This window comes from Diceros bicornis, chromosome 28 (assembly GCF_020826845.1).
Source record: "Diceros bicornis minor isolate mBicDic1 chromosome 28, mDicBic1.mat.cur, whole genome shotgun sequence".
NCBI lineage: Eukaryota > Metazoa > Chordata > Mammalia > Perissodactyla > Rhinocerotidae > Diceros > Diceros bicornis.
This window is the reverse complement of record NC_080767.1, coordinates 35,469,024-35,485,200: the sequence shown is the minus strand read 5'-3', so window position 1 is coordinate 35,485,200 and position 16,177 is coordinate 35,469,024. Positions and strand designations below refer to the sequence as shown.

General features: G+C 47.1%; 1 protein-coding gene across 1 annotated transcript in view; it reads right to left on the bottom strand.

Moving 5' to 3' along the window:
• Positions 1 to 16,177, bottom strand: part of GARNL3 (GTPase activating Rap/RanGAP domain like 3) — a 152,626-nt gene that overhangs the window by 3,910 nt on the left and 132,539 nt on the right. The window contains exons 24-28 of the mRNA XM_058524085.1: positions 12,610 to 12,676; positions 5,925 to 6,032; positions 4,420 to 4,538; positions 2,000 to 2,138; positions 747 to 962 (exon numbers count right to left, since the gene is read on the bottom strand). Of these exons, the coding sequence (XP_058380068.1) occupies positions 747 to 962; positions 2,000 to 2,138; positions 4,420 to 4,538; positions 5,925 to 6,032; positions 12,610 to 12,676 (649 nt within the window). The remainder of the gene's footprint in view (positions 1 to 746; positions 963 to 1,999; positions 2,139 to 4,419; positions 4,539 to 5,924; positions 6,033 to 12,609; positions 12,677 to 16,177) is intronic.

Sequence of the window (16,177 nt, the reverse complement as noted above, 5' to 3'; positions counted from 1 at the left end):
GGTGGCCAGATCCCCATCTCCTGTCATTCAGGAAACGTTACTGCAGCGCAGCTGTGCTTAGGCCAACTGTCCTCACAGTTTTAGGCCACGCAGATCCCAATTCAAGTTTCAAACCGTTTAACACATCACTTCCATTTTTCCTCATTTTGTTCTCACAATTCTGAACAAAAAGCTCTCTAACAGTCTAGCCTTTCACATTATCACAGTGCTTTATGTTTCTCCGGTCTGGCCGCCCGCCTGTAAATCAAGGGAGAAGGGCATAACCAATATCTTGCATCTGTACCTCCCCGCCAGGCCTGCCCCATGGTCTAGGGGCTGCAAGCCGCGATAACTGAACTGTAACACAAATATGCAAAAACGTGGTGAATTTACACTTCTGGATAGACAAATATAACATGTCATCTGAGAACTGCAGGATGTCAATCCTTCTCAACACTTTTCTAGGAGATCGTACATATTTAGATATTTATATTTTAAAAAATTGTATCAGACTAGACATACTGTATACAAACTGCCTTTTACCCTCTTACCATGGTTTGGAAGCTTTCCACACCAATGCATATAGATCGACACGTCCTTGTTGGTGGGTAAACTGTACGGTATTCCTTGGTGTGGGTGCACTAACATTTACTTATAAATTCCTCATTAGAGGGAAAGTTTCTTTATAACTCATTGAGGATGATTAATATCCAAAGATAAAACCAGCTGGTATATTTACAGTGAAAACACAAAAACAGAGCCATTACCCAGCAGCTCCCTGCGGGTCCTGCTTGCTATTTCTTTAATCTCCATGCGGGACAGGGACAAGGAATGAGTGACAGGAATGGCAGCGATGCCAACGCCGATGGAAGTGGGTGGGGTGATGACCTTGGAGACTAAGGGCGATTTCAGAGGTCGCTCGATGCTTCTCCCAACAAGGTTTCTGAGTGGAATCTTGTACAGATTTTTTGACTGAATTTCACCTGAAATATGATTAAGAAAAGAACGTCAAAACTTTAAGAAAAGTTCATATTATTTACAAAAGGAAAATTTCTGGTTCCTCAACATAGCATGAAGGAAGATCTTATGTCGGATGCTGATCTCCCAGGTCTCATTAGGAGCAATAGTGAGGGTGCCTGACAGCCTTGTTTCTTAAGGGCATCATTTTCAAGGGTAAATTGGATAAAGTGCACCCACTTCTGGTTACGCTTGCACAGGAGAAAAGAGTAGACAAGAAAAGCAAACAGCTGCCCTGGGGAGCTCCGTGCTTGATTGGTACGAGGAGACATAAAGATGACTGATGTGGTGAGAAGGTGGGAAAAGTGCTGTGTTCAGAGCAAAGTGGTAACCACAGCAAAGGCCTCTGGGATTCAGGGGCAAAGCCAGCTAGAGTGCAAGACTGGGTGTGCTGAGTAATGTGTAGGTTTGATGGCTATATCCTTTTAGCTAGAAAAACCCAGTGTATCGTTAACATCCGTGAAGGGAAAATAACTTTGCTGTGGCAAGTCAAAATCTCTCTAGCCCTCAACTCCCTTCTCCTCATTGAAATAATTGTTTCCATAATGGGATTTTTTTTCTTTTTTGGTTATCACAAGGTTTCTTAAGAATGCAACTAGGGGCCGGCCCCGTGGCACAAGCGGTTAAGTGCACATGCTACGCTGCAGCGGCCCAGGGTTCGCCGGTTCAGATCCCCAGCGCGCACCAACGCACCGCTTGTCAAGCCATGCTGTGGTGGCGTCCCAGATTAAGTGGATGAGGATGGGCACAGATGTTAGCCCAGGGCCAGTCTTCCTCAGCAAAAAAAGAGGAAGATTGGCAGATGTTAGCACAGGGCTGATCTCCTCACCAAAAAAAAAAAAAAAAAGAATGCAACTAATGCATTCAGACTGCAAGTGTTTTTTATGGCTTTAAATAGTGACTTCCTTAGGCAGTACTCATGTGTCGATATTTGACAATGAACTAGAGAAATCAGAATGTATTAAAAACATCTATTAATAAGACAGTAAAAATTGGACTTCACCTTCCCCCAGGGAAGAAGGAAATACTGGAGTCTCTCGGCCCGGGGGTGTCTGAGGAGAGTTGTGGGCACTGGTCCCCTTGGAGCCACCTCCAGACGAGACCTCGTTCACAGCAGCGGTGGCTGTGAAGTAGATATCCGACTGGAAAGAGAGAGACAGCATGACCGAGCTGCTGGTGTTACAGGCCCTGCACCACTGGCCCTCCTGTCATCACTGCGAACCTTCCACTGTTCCTCACGTGTAGCTGCTACATTCTGGGGGCCCGCAGTGCAGTAACATGCCTGGGAGGGGGCTCCCAGAGGAAAACCCCGCACTTTTGCCTCCTCTATTTGTTGATACACAATAGAAAAGAGTCCATTTCCCACGCACCTTGTGCAAACACAAACACATCACACACCTTCCTCACGGGAATCTCAGGCACGTGGAGTGTTAGAACTGCAAGGATTTGGGGATTCAGTCAGGGCCATTTTACAGACGGGGAAATGGCTCATTCACTCACTGATTGTGCAACGGTCATACTCGTGCACACCCCTAACGTGCAGGCTTGGGTGATGACGCAGTGGTGTGCTGGAGCCAGCTCGGACTGACTCGCGAGTGCCGATTTTCAGCGATTTTGCAAGCCAGCTGTTAACCACAGCCATTATTGAATTTAAATAAATTTTATTAAAAACAAAGGTACTAAATATCAAACTTCAACCACTCCTAATTATTTTACTACAGTTACTATTACCTATGCTCTTGAGGTTATTTACATCATGGTATCTGTGAGGTGGAAATACTGGATACTAATGGCTACTGCACATCTCCTCCCAACTCTGTGTTCCATGGCATCCCACGGGAAGCTTGACATCAATCATGGTGGGACATTTTACACCACAGAAATTGGCAGATGCTACAAATCAGAGCTTGATTTGTTGTTTTGTTGATTGTCTAGACTTAAAGTGATGGAGAAAATGTTAATAATGCAGATTAAAATTAAAAGTGTGTGGAGTCTTGGGGCTGGCCCCATGGTGTAGTGGTTAAGTCTGGCACACTCTACTTCAGTGGCCTGGGTCCTCGGGTTCAGATCTCGGGCGCAGACCTACACCACTCGTCAGTCCATGCTGTGGAGGGATCCCACATATAAAGTGGGGGAAGATGGGCACAGATGTTAGCTCAGGGCCAATCTTCCTCACCAAAAAAAAAATGAAGACTGGCACAGATGTTAGCTCAGGGCTAATCTTCCTCACCAAAAAAAAAAAAAAGAGGAAGATTGGCGACACATGTTAGCTCAGGGTGACTCTTCCTCCCCCCAAAAAAAAAAGTATGTGGAGGCTGTGGAAACGGAAAGAAGTTTTGGTTTAATGATTATGATTTGTACGGGGCTGAGAAACAGTTTAATAGTGGATCATATATCAGATTTAATGGCAACAAATTTATTGGAAAGAGAATTAATGGATTGAGATATAACTCCAAACGTAAAATCACAGTTGGGCTGCAACCATAGGCTGGTTACAGATAAAAGAGTTCAGCATTTTAACAAGAGCATTTTGTGAGAGCCAACTGGCTAAGTGGACTTTTTGCATTGTATGTTTTATTATTTTTTGTAAATTGTAAGCTATTTTAATTTTTATATCAGTAAAATTTATGATCAACTAATGTATATATATATGTATGTGTATATATGTACACACACACACACACACACACACCCATTTTCTGGGGACTTGGTGGGTAAACATTTACCAGCACACCACTGGCACTGTGTTGGGGAATAAGACAGCTCAGTCCTGCTCTCACAGAACTGTCAGTGTAGTGGGGAGGGCAGACAAATAGTCACCCACCACCAAATGTGAGGCATGTCGGGATGGAGAAGGTGCCATAGGGGAACCAGCCCAGAGTGGCAGGGCCAGGGAAGCCTGCGTGGGGCTGACCCAGGGGAGGGGACTAGAACAAGACCTCCTGTATTATGTGCCAGCAGTAGAAGACACCTTGGGAAGTCATCTTCATTCCTGCATCCCTTGGTTTTGCTCAGCTTCTGTTACCAGACATGGATTCATCCGTTAGCCATAGTTCATGGGATATGAATTCAAATTGAGGATAGAAAGTGGCAAAGGAAGAAAGTGATATTTCAAGCTCTTTTCTAGACCTGGACTGTCCTTCAGTGCACGGTGACCACTGACTCAGTCTCTGATGGGGTCTTCTCAGCTGAGTGGTCCCCGACTGCCACCAGCAGCGAACGACTCTCTTAACACAACTAAGGAGGGGTGTTTTGAAGCCCAAAGGGGCCACACGTGGAAACCCAAATGATGAGTCTGTTTTCAGCTCTTTCATCCTCCTTTTGGCCTTTTGACATACAAGCAGTGTTGTCATCATCAGCCTAACTGGTTGAGAGGGGCTCCCGAAGCTCCGCAGGCAGAAACAAAACCCCAGTACTACTCACCCTGGAGGCCACGAGCTGCAGCTGCGGCACGACTGCTGTGTGGACCAGGTTCCCATTCACCACCAGGCGGATCTCCATGGAGTCGGTGGTGAAGGCCAGGAGGTACGGGAAAGCACAGACTGCAAGGAAACCGGGCTGCCTTGTGGCTGTGGGGGTGCCATGACTCCCCCACATTCATTCTTCTCCAGAACCTTCCATCTCTCCCATTCCTCTGGCTGCTCCTCTTCTTCCTTCACGGGGCATGTCCCCCAATTCTAAGAGAGCCTGCGCTCCTAAGATAGCCTCCCCTTGATTGCCAAGCCCCTGCTTTAAGTAGATGTGCGCTGTCTCCATTTCTCGTTGCCATCTTTCCTCCCGCAGTCCCGCAACCCGATCTTCCGGAGGCTCACTGCTCAGGTCCTACAGGACGGTCCCCCTGATTGTCTAGACTACAGCACGACACACCCGCTCCTTTGGCACATGCCGTTCTGCCTGGAAACCCTGGCCTTTACTCATTCTTCAGTCCCTGTCGCTCAGTCACTCCTCCTGTCGTGTATGTCTGGGCAGGGGCTGCGTCTTATTCCTCACGGTCCCTCGGTGTCCCTCGGCTTCAGTGGGTGTGTTATTGGTTAAAGGTCGGCCCCTCTTCTTGAAAGCATTTTTACGACACACTGACTTCCAGGCGCCACAACTGCCCTGGCTGCCCAGTGCTGCCACCTTTGCCTTTTTCACTCGCCATCTCCTGTTCTCTCCCCTCACCGGCCCATCCCCTCTGCATTCTCTCCTTGGTGAACTCACCCACTTGGCTTCACCCTGGTGACTCTATCACACCCAAACCTCTCGCCTTGATCTCCCAAGGGACCTCCAGCATTGTGGCTCAGAACCTGAACTCCATTTTCAATCCTTCCTCTCTTTTTTTACCATCCTATTTAATCTGTCATCGAAGCTGGACCATATGTTTACCTGTCAACAAATACTTGTACTTTGAGAAAAACAGTGCTAACTGAAACATTCTTGGCTCTGATCTGACTGTCACCAGGCAGATGCCAGCTGTGGATCCTGAACCACAGACACAAAGCACCACCACTCACGTTCTGACATTTCAATGGCAAAGTACCCGAGTTTCTATGATTCTAGATTTTCAAGCTTCAAAATATATAAGAATGGCGCTGAATCCATTGTGCTTCTCCCTGAAGTCAGTCAGTGTTAAAGCTGGAGATCTTGCTCTCGGATTTTAGAAAAAGGAAAGCAAGGCCCAGAAATGAAAGGATCCCGAAAGATACTCACATTTAATTGCTCTCAAATGCTCACATGCTCAGAACTGGGAGGAAAAGTGGAAGACAATAGTCCCCAAAGGGAACAAAATGGAAAACAATGAAAGAAGAAAAAGAACACTCTTGAGTATTCATCATCCTCACACAATTTATGGCAATTTAGCAGGAAGCCAGCAAGTTTGCTTACACAGGACTGAACAGTTCAGATGTATCTACGCAGGGGAAGAGCGTTATAAGAAAGGTTTTTCTTACCGATCGCATGAGGAGCCTGGTTCCAACAGAACTGGAAGTCTGATGCAGAGGGTTGAACCAAAAAAGAGCCACCATTAAATGGGCAAACCTTTTTATAGATGCAGCTGTCTGCAATGAAAGAAAAGCAACTCATTTTTGTTAGAGATGACACTCAGATAACTGTAATTAGATAAAAGAAAAACAGACAACAAGAACAGCATCCTGTCTGCTCATCCTTTGTAAACAGCTGGATGCCAGAGTCTCAGGGTCAGGAGGCAGTCTAAGGCAGAGTAATAGTACCACTATAAGTAATCATGGCTGCCATTTGTGGAGAATTTACTATGTGCCAGACACTGAGCTTTCAAAACATTATCCTGTTTAATCTGTACCTTATGAAGTAGACGCTATTATTGTGCTCATTTTACAGATGAGAAAATTGAGGCAAGGAGAGGTGAAGTAGCTTGTCCCAAGTCTCGCAAGTACTATGTCAGGGAGAACACAGGTCTGCTTGACCGCAGAGAGGAAGGGACACTTGGTAGCATCCCATGGGTGGAGGAAGCCCTCCCGCAAAGCAGATCGTGTTCTGAGCCTCACTCAGCGGGACAAGTGCGGTGGCAGCTGTCGACTCCGCCTTCCCCCTACATTTTATTAGGAAAACTTGAAGCCATATGCCAGTAGCACCTTGGTGAACCTGAGCCAGCATCAGAGTAAGGCCTGGTTAATTCAATTCCCCTGTTCCTGGCCCGCTCCGAGCTTTAAACACAAGCCCAGGTGGTTCAGATCCTCTTAGAGTGAGAAAGTCCATGTAGAAACAAAAGTCCCTTTTATTCCAGAAGCCCATTACATTTTAGCCATACAGTTTTATTTTTAAATTATTTTTTAAAACAGCTTTATTGAGATATAATTTATATACCATAAAATTCATCCATTTTAAGTGTATAATTTATAATGAATTTTAGTACAGTCGTGCGCCACATAACAATGTTTTGGTCAACAACAGACCACATATACGACAGTGGTCCCATAAGATTTGTGCCATATAGCCTGGGTGTGTAGTAGGCTATGCCATCTAGGTTTGTGTAAGTCACTCTATGATGTTTGCAAAACTATGAAATCACCTAACAATGTACTTCTCAGAATGTATCCCTGTTGTTAAGCGATGCATGATTGTATATTTACAGGGTTGTACAACATAATCACAATCTAATTTTATAATATTTACATCACCCTAAAACGAAACCTCATGCCCATCAAGCAGTCGCTCCCCATCCCTAGTGTTAGAATCAGAAGGTACGATGTGGGAAGAACAGTGGTGGCTGGTGGCCATGGCAGCAGGAGGCCAGCTCTTGAAACTCTCGCCCTGTCAAATCCTTTCGGAATGTCCTGCCCCATCGGGGCTTAGGGACTCCTTTGATGTGACCACTGTGCCTTGTAATGCAGTTATCCTATACTGTCTTATAATTGTTTATCTAACAGAGTCAGTTATTAGGAAAAACTAACCAGGTCAGTATTGCTTTGCTACAATGGATCCACGAGGGGAGAAAAAGTATCCTCGCTCTTGGGCTAAAGACTTTGCTCCCAGAGAAAACAAATGTTCAGGAAGGACCCCGGATCTCCCATGGATCTCGCATGGTAGGGCCCCTCACCTGCTGTGCCCACTCTGGCCCCTGCCCGTGACTCCGGATGCTCTGGTGCGGCTAATCCTCCCTCCTCCCACTCTGGCCCACCAGCTTTCCCCTCCCCAGGGACGTCCTCAGGCAATGCTCCCCTCTCTCCTGTGCCACAAGTTTCCTTTCTCCATTGGATCTTTCCCAGCACCTTAAAACCTGCTGTTTATTCCATCTTTCAGAAAACAAAATCCTTGACCTCTCTCCCTCGTCTAGCTATTGCACCCTTCCTTTCTCTTTTTCCCTTAAAGCAAAATTCCTTGAAAGACTTGTCTGGACGGCCCGTCTCTATTTCCTCTTTCCCATTCTCTCCTGACCTAAGCAATCAGGCCTTTGCCCCAACTGCTGCCCCAAAGATAGCTGCTCTCATCAAGGATTCCCAAAGCCCTCCCCCTTGTAAATCCCAGAGCAGTTCTCAGACCATCTCACTTGGTCTGTCTGGGGCAATGACACGGCGGATGGCTCCCTCCTTAAACACTGCCTTTCAGGACTCCACCCATTTTCTTCTGTCTTTCTGGCCACTCCTCAGTCTACTTTGCTGGTTCCTCCTGTCTCTCTCCCCACTTCCCAGTGGGTAAGCTCTTTAATCTCATGACTCTCATGCTACTGACTCCCAAATGAGTATCTCCAGCCAGCCCTCTCCCCTGAACTCCCGACTTAAACATCCAGCCGATCGCTCAGTGTCTCCTCTGGGATGTCTAGGAGGCACTGACATGTCCAAACTGAACTCCTCGTCTTGCCCCCCCCCACTTGCTCTTCTTAGAGGTTTCCACATCTCAGTAAATGGTATTCTCCATTCTTCCATTTGCTCCTGCCAGAAACTGCAGAGTCTTCCTTTTCTCTTCCTCTTATATCCCACATTTGATTCGTCAGCAAATTATCTTGGTTCTCATATTTAAAACACATCTAGCATCTGACCACTTCTCAGCTGTCATTCTGGTTCAAGCCATTGTCACCTTTCATCAGATGAGTACAGTTGCCTCTTAACTGGCCTCCCCACCCTTACAGGCTTTAGTTAATTCTCTACATCACAACCAGAGTCATCCTTTTACACCTGAGTCAGATCATGTCACCCCTTTGCTCAAAATCCTCCAGTCACTCACCAGAGTAAAATCCCAAGGCCTTTCATCTGCCAGGCCCTGCCTGAATCTGGTTCTCTTTGCTGATGTCGCACCCTCACTCACTCTGTTGTGGCCATAATGGTCATCTTGGGGTCACCTCAAACATACCAGAATGTTCCCTCCTCTAGGTCCTGACACTGGCTGTTGTCTCCCTAGACTACTCACCCCGGTTATCTTCACATCCTGCTCCTTGACCCCTTCAGGTCTTCTCTCCGCTCATCTTCCAGTGCCCCCTTCCTTTTTCACCTTCTCTAAATGGTGACCTGCTCTCCCCACTCCTGCCAACCCCATCCCCTCCCCCTGCTTTATTTCCCCTTAGCACTTACCATTTAACATACTAGGTATTTTTCTTATTTATCTTATTAATTGTCTACCTGCTCCCTTTAAAATGTACACTCCATGAGTGCAGGGATTTGTGTATATTTCATTCACTGCTGAAACCCCCAGGCACATAGGTGCTCAGTAAGTACTTGCTGAATGAATGAACGACTCTTCTTTCCCCGTCCCCACACAGGAAGGACAGAGCAGCATCATGTTTCTAAAGGTCCAGGTCCCTTACACACATCTCCTCCCCACTCCCCTGTCCCACCCCAACTCCTACCAGGGAGAGCAAACTGCTGGTGGGTTTGAGGGGGTTTGGGCTGGAGGAGACCAGAGCTCCCTGAGCACACAGCATCCTGGGTAGGTAGGGGATGGCTGTGTATGTGCCTAGCGGGGTCAGACCCAGCCTCAGCCTGTCTCAGAGTAGAGCTGCCCTCCTGAGCAATAGGTCACACAGGCGTGCATGAGGCAACCCAGACTGCAGTTCAGAGGCCCCCCCCCCCTTTCCACTTGAATAAGCCCCAGGGATTCCAAACGACCCCAGAGAAGCAGGGGCTCTCCCTTCCAATAGCTAATATTGATGTTCTCTGCACCTGAGGAGAGGGGGCTCCGATTAGACTTCATTGATTTAGAAGAGTAAGTGAAGCGTGTTTCTTGAACCCCAGAGCTGGGAAGCACGTGCACAGTCAATGTGCTGGCGTCCGTGCCTGGCTCTCCCCCACACTGTGAGCTCACTGCAGTCCCTGGCAGTGCCTTCCACTGTTGTGTCTCTAGATCCTAATGCGTGCCTGGCACAGAGAAGGTCGTCCCTTGTGGTTTAAAAGGGCAGCTGAATGGGGGCGCTGAGAGGGGCCGGAGTCTAAGAATGTCACTGTACAGGAAGGAGCTCAGAGTCCACGACCTCCACGCCTTTGGCCTTCCCCATCCAGCCAGTGGAGAACAGGGGACAGATACTATTTCTAACTGTACATCAAATTTCTCTGAGGAAAAGTCCCTTTCTGTATGTAGAAAAGTCTATGGAGGTTAAAAACTGGATTCTGAATTAATACTTTGATAAATCTGGAATAAAAGGAGGAAAAATAAAATCTTGCTGTACCTGGCAATGTGTTATGGGCTTTACATGTGGAATTCTGTTTAATCTTCACGACAGTCGTGAGAAGTAGGTTTTGTATTCTTCTGGAAGTTAAGACTTAGTGAGGTTAAATATGGTCACATTGAGAATCTAGTTCTCCTGTGTGATTATCTCTAAAACATCATCAAGAAACACCGAGTTCATCCTTAGTACTGAATTTTATTATTTGCATTAAAGGTGAATCATTACTGTGTGCTAAGGTCACCGCCAAATTTTCTTTTCTTTCTTTTTTTAGGCAAAGACTGACCCTGGTATTCAAGATAGGGATTAATTACAAGAAGAACATCATCAACATATTGGACTACTTATACTTTTTTCCCCTGAAGTTTATCTTGCGAATACATTTTTCTCAAATAACATGCAACTGGAAGTTACAACCTCTATTATAAAATATTTTCATCTTTAACATATCTGAGATAAAAATTTCTCTATACAAAACTCTGAGTTTATAAAAGTTATCTTTTACTTTGTTTTTTCCTAATAGAAAGGAACTGACATAAATGATAAAAATCAGCTTCAAATTCGGGGGGAAACAAAATCTTTCTACAGCACTTTGTTGGAAAGGGCCTTTATTGTACCGGTGTCTGTGATCAAGAAAAGAACATGGAATAAAACAAGCCAATGAATGTGCTCTGTGTGTGTGGGGGAATGTGTTAGAGAAGTGACCTGGGTAACTGGGGAAAACCAGCTGGTTCTCCTTGGGTTGTTCGCCAGGTACCTGCCAACCTGCTGGGAGAAAGAGGGAGGTGGAAACAAGAGCCAGATTCCTGACCCAAAGAAGATGGTTTGGGGAAGACTGAGGCGGGTCTGAGAGCCTCTGGGATTGCCAAGGCCTTGACCCACATGGGATCTAAAGACTCAGAGATTACCTTCTGCTGACCTGGTGGGTCTCTGAAAACAGACACATACCGATCCCATCCTGAAATGAAACCAGAGCCTAAGCCAGGAGATGATCAAAGCCAGGAGAAATGAACTCCCACGGGGCTCCATGGGACGAAGAGGCCACTGGAACCACACCTGCCTAGCAGTGGACCACTCTGGTCCCCAGGAATGCTGGCTGCTGGAGTCACTAAGCTTCAAATTTGGTAAAGAGAGGATATCATTCACATTTGTTTCCATGCTCCCTTTTCATTTTGGGATTCATTCTCATTCTAAAAACCTGTTCTACCTTTCTATTCTTAACTTCTCTCCCACCTAAAATCCCCCCATCCTTTCAAGCAGTTAAAAGAAAAAAACTACATAAGTTTTTAAAGCATTCTGCCACAAGTTTTTCTCATATATTTTTCAATAAAGTAAAAAGATCACACTTTAAAGAGATAAACAACTTACAGAAGTGACTTCAAACATGTGACCCCTACCCCTCTTGTCTCGTAAACCTGGGACAGAGGGCAGCACAGCAGTGGCCTGGCCACCGAGCAAGGGCATCTAGGATCCCACGCTGGAGCGTGGGCAGCATGGCCCTTCTCCTCAAGTGGGCTGTTAAAGACCCGCTGTTTTGAGGAGGGTTTAGACAGACCTGTGGATAAAATACCCCAAAAGAGCAGTTTATTGTTGAAGAGGTTCTTTCTTGTGACTACCTTCTCCTAACTTATTCCTCATAAATCTTGCATATTGAAAGATGTTTACCAAACAAATTTCTCTACTGATAAATAGCTTTCCCATAATTATTAAACAAAGAGTAGTCAAAATATCTGACCCATGTAATAGAACCAGCATCACCACTCTAAATATAAAATTCTAAGCTGAAAAAATATGTTTTATTGTTTTAGTTAGACTAGGCAGCCTTATCCAAGAAAATATCTTACTACTTTTAGCCTTAAAAAGATCCTTTTTATTGAGGTATAATGTTAGGTTTCGAAATGCTGAAAGTCCTTCTAAGACACTATTTGGTACCTTCGGTTTGCCTGAAACCTCCCTGCCACCTGCCCCAAACTAACCCCACTGAGGCCGGATACACCAGGTTAGGCTGATTGCATTAACACCTGAGAAATCGCAAAAAAGTAGAATAGTAACCGTAGTAAAAACTTGGGGTGCTGCAGCCAAAAAGGCTGCCAGTGTGAACCCTGGCTCTGCCACTTTGTAGCTGCATGATCTCGAGGAAGGCAGTTCACCCCTCCAGTCCTCAGTTGCCTCATCTCTAGACTACAGACAGTCACGGGACCTGAGAATTAGAGAGACAACGACTCGAGCAGACTGAGCACAGCACACGGCACACTAAGGGCTCCCTCCACGGAGGGCCCACATCCCAGAGAAGGCACCACAGGCAGCGGCTGCTGTCCCATCTCCCCAGCAGGTCTGGGGGGTACTGGGAGGTCCAGGTAGGAATGCAATTTTTAGATGCACCCTGGATGCAATCAGGACACGAACGATACAGCAGGTCAATCTAAGGTTAACTCACTTTGAATTACCCAGAAAAAGAACAGTCAATTTTAGCAAAGAAAGATACAAACACAGCCTTCACTTACAGTTGTAACACAAGAGCAGACCAGCTTCTCCGTCTTCGTACACATCAATAGCTGCAACAAAATTAACCTGCAATGAGAATGGGCAACGGTCGTGGGCAGGCTGGACACTGACGCTATTCAAAGACTTTCTCAAGTTACGAGTGTCTGGCAGTGGCCCTCGGCTCAGGTGCTGGGGGCTCATTCCCACCTCACCAGCAGCCGTAGCGCCACACAGGCGGCCGGGGTACAGTCACGGTAGGTGTGACAGAGAGAAACGTCTCTTCTTTCTCCACTGGGATTTTCTCACTGTCCTTCCATACCCTTTGAGAAGCTCTGTAGGCGGGCATCTCCTCTCTATCATGATTCATATATGTACTTCGGTTCACAAAGCTTTTTCATGTGGGTTATTCATTTCATTCTCACATCAACCCCGGAAATTAGATGGTATTATTCCCGTTTTACAGATGAGGAAAGTGAGGCTCAGAGAGGTGAAGTCACTCTAGGCCCTCAGCTAGTAAGTGCCACAGGCAAGATCTGCACTGGGTCTCTGGTTCTTTTCCTAGTTACCCCTCTCACACTTCAGCCAGGCTTCCTCTTGCCTCAAACACGGAGGGTCTTTGAATCTTAAGATCCTCGTGTCTTTGCTTCTCTTCCCTCTCTCTCCTTCACTTCAAGGGAGGCAGCAGGATGCAATGGAAAGGGCGTCAGAAGACCTAGTTTTGTGATCTGGGCAAACTCCTGTCTCGGGGCCTCGGTTTCTGCATTTGAGAAGAGGGTGCTCCACCTGATGACGTCCTTGGTCCCTCCTGAGTTTCAAGGCTCTGACCCTCTAAAAATCTTCTGTTTCTTTCACTTCCTCATTTGTGTTCTCAACCCTTACAGTCTGGCCCCCATACTATCAGGGAAACTGCCCTCTCGAGCTCAACCAAGATTTCCTTCTCCCCAAAACTGAAGGCTTTTGGCCAATGCTCATCCCTTTGTCCAGTTCTCCACAGCCTCTGACATATGACGTCTCCTCCCTCTGGCCCTCTCTCCCACTTCGGATTATTCTTCCATTTGGGGGCTTTTCTCTCATTTAGAAAAATACCCACCTGTATCGCTTCAAATTTTACTCTACGCTCAAAATCTCTAAATCTACAACCTCAGGCACACATTCTCCTAGAGCTCCAGCCATATTTGTGACTTTTGTTCTGTCAAATGTAATAGATTCCATATCCAAGGAACGCAGGAGGCAGTGTGGGGGAGCAGATGGGAGCACGGACTCTGGTCAGACAGATCCGAGCTAAAATCCTGCCAATACCATTTACTGCCTCTGTGGTTTTTGGCAAATGGCTTAACCTTTGGCCTCGGGTCTTCATCCACGAACTGGTATAGTGACAATACTTACTTTGCTGGATTGTAATGAGAATTCCACGAGACAAGGCAAAGGGCTTCACATAGGGCCTGACACAAAATGGCTATTATCTTTCTCTCACACATGACTAATTTCCTTCTAAACCTGCTCCTTTTTGTCAGCGGAACTATCCCCAAAGTCCCCCCAAGTCCAGCAGCGGCCTCTTCTGTGTCTCTCCGGTGTCTCTGTGTGCCACTGCTGCTGCGCCAGCGAGGTCCCACCCCCCCAGGCAGGAGCGCGTGTTGTCTCCCGCCCCTTCCAGTCTCTGCACTGCCCAGGAACAGGGGCTCCTCCCCCAGGTCCTCCGCCAAGCCAGCCCTCCTCTCACTGCTGTCACCAAAACGCAGCCTTCTCCTCTGTATAGTCTCACTGCTGTGCTGAATCCCCACAGGCCACCCTCAGCCAGGGCCTCTGCCATGGCTCTGGCAGTCCCTCCGATGGAGCGCCTACCCCTGTCCGCCCATCATTACCGGGCACTGTCCTAGGTGCCATTACACATGCAGAAATGAATACGGCAGGGTCTCACACCTCAAGAAAAAAAATCAGAAAAGCATACCAGTACATAAAACAAGGTATAATGGGGTAAATGCCGCAACCAAGAGTAGTGGGAGCTTTGTAGGGGTGAGAGACAGTCAGGCCCAGAGGTCAAGTGAGCTGACTTGGGATGAGAAAGCCTTGGGGGTCAAACTCCAAATAATTCCTTCACTGTTATATATGATACCTGTCTGTTTTAACGATCTGTATGGCATGTATCACTGTCTAGTGTTCACCTCTTTGTTTTTTGTTTTTTCTGTGTGAGGAAGATCAGCCCTGAGCTAACATCCATTGCCAATCCTCCTCTTTTTTTTTTTTCCCCCTTTTTCTCCCCAAAGCCCCAGTAGATAGTTGCATGTCATAGTTGCACATCCTTCTAGTTGCTGTATGTGGGACACGTCCTCAGCATGGCCGGACAAGCGGTACGTCAGTGCACGCCCGGGATCCGAACCCGGGCCACCAGTAGCGGAGCACGTGCACTTAACCGCTAAGCCACAGAGCCAGCCCAAGTGTTCACCTCTTTGTTTGTTTACTGGAGCTCTCCTCCCACTAGAATGTAAGCTTCATAAAGCAGACGCTGTGCTGTGCTGTTCGTGGTTATATCCTCAGCATCTAGGACAGGGCCGGGTAGTGGCAGGAGCAGAATAAACACTTACTGACTGCAGAGTGAATAAATGAAAGCCTACCTCTGTCACTTTAGAGGTATATCTACTTAGGCCAGTTGTTTAACCTCTCAGAACCTCAGTTTCTTCATTTGTAAATGCAGATAATAAGAGCATGTAGTCCTACGGGGGCTGAGGATGCTGTGAGGTCGCTTACATAAGCCCATAGCACAGGGCCTGGGACTTGGTAAATGCTCACTAAATGTCAGCTGGTGGCATTATTTACCTGTGCAACCAGCACCAATGGATGTATTACATGAAGGAACAGCCCTTGAGCCCCCTCAGACCTCTGAAGGGATCCTCCCTGGCCCCACAGCTTTGACTTAGAATCACTTCCTCCTCAGGTGTCCCAGGACTTGTCAGTTTGATGACACTTAGCTCAGCCAGAGGCTTTAAGCCGCAGTGGGCATGTAGTGTCTGCTCTGCCAGACTGTGAACTTCCTGAGGGCAGGGGCTGAGTGCTGTCAGCTTTGTAGCCTGGACATGCTCTCCCCATCATGCTTTGTGACGTGGCTGTGACTGCCACAGCATGCTGGGTTGAAGGGCACGGCCTTCAGAGTCAGACAGCCGGGGTTCAACTCCTGCCTCTGCTACTTACTAGCTGTGTAGTTTTGGGTAAATAAGTGACTTCTTTTTGAGCCTCAGTTTCCTTTTCTGCAAAAATGGGGAAGTGAACAGCACTTTCCCCACAGATTGTTGGGAAGATTTCGTGAGATGATGCTTACAAAGTGCTCTGGCACGGGGGCCCGGTACCTAGAAGTGGTCACTCAGTGGTGGCTGTGTATATTATAATTATGGGAGGGTCAACTGCGGTAGGAAGGGTGGAAGCGGACAGCTTTTAGTTTAGAGGTTCGGCCTGTGCGTGTTTGGGGGTGGGAGGGGCAGGCGGCAGGGACAGGAGCAGAGGAAGTTCAGGCAGCCTCTCAGACCACGGTCTGTGCACGGAATCTGAGCCTGTGCACGAGATTCAGCCCGTGGGGCAGGCGATGGGGGAGCTCCA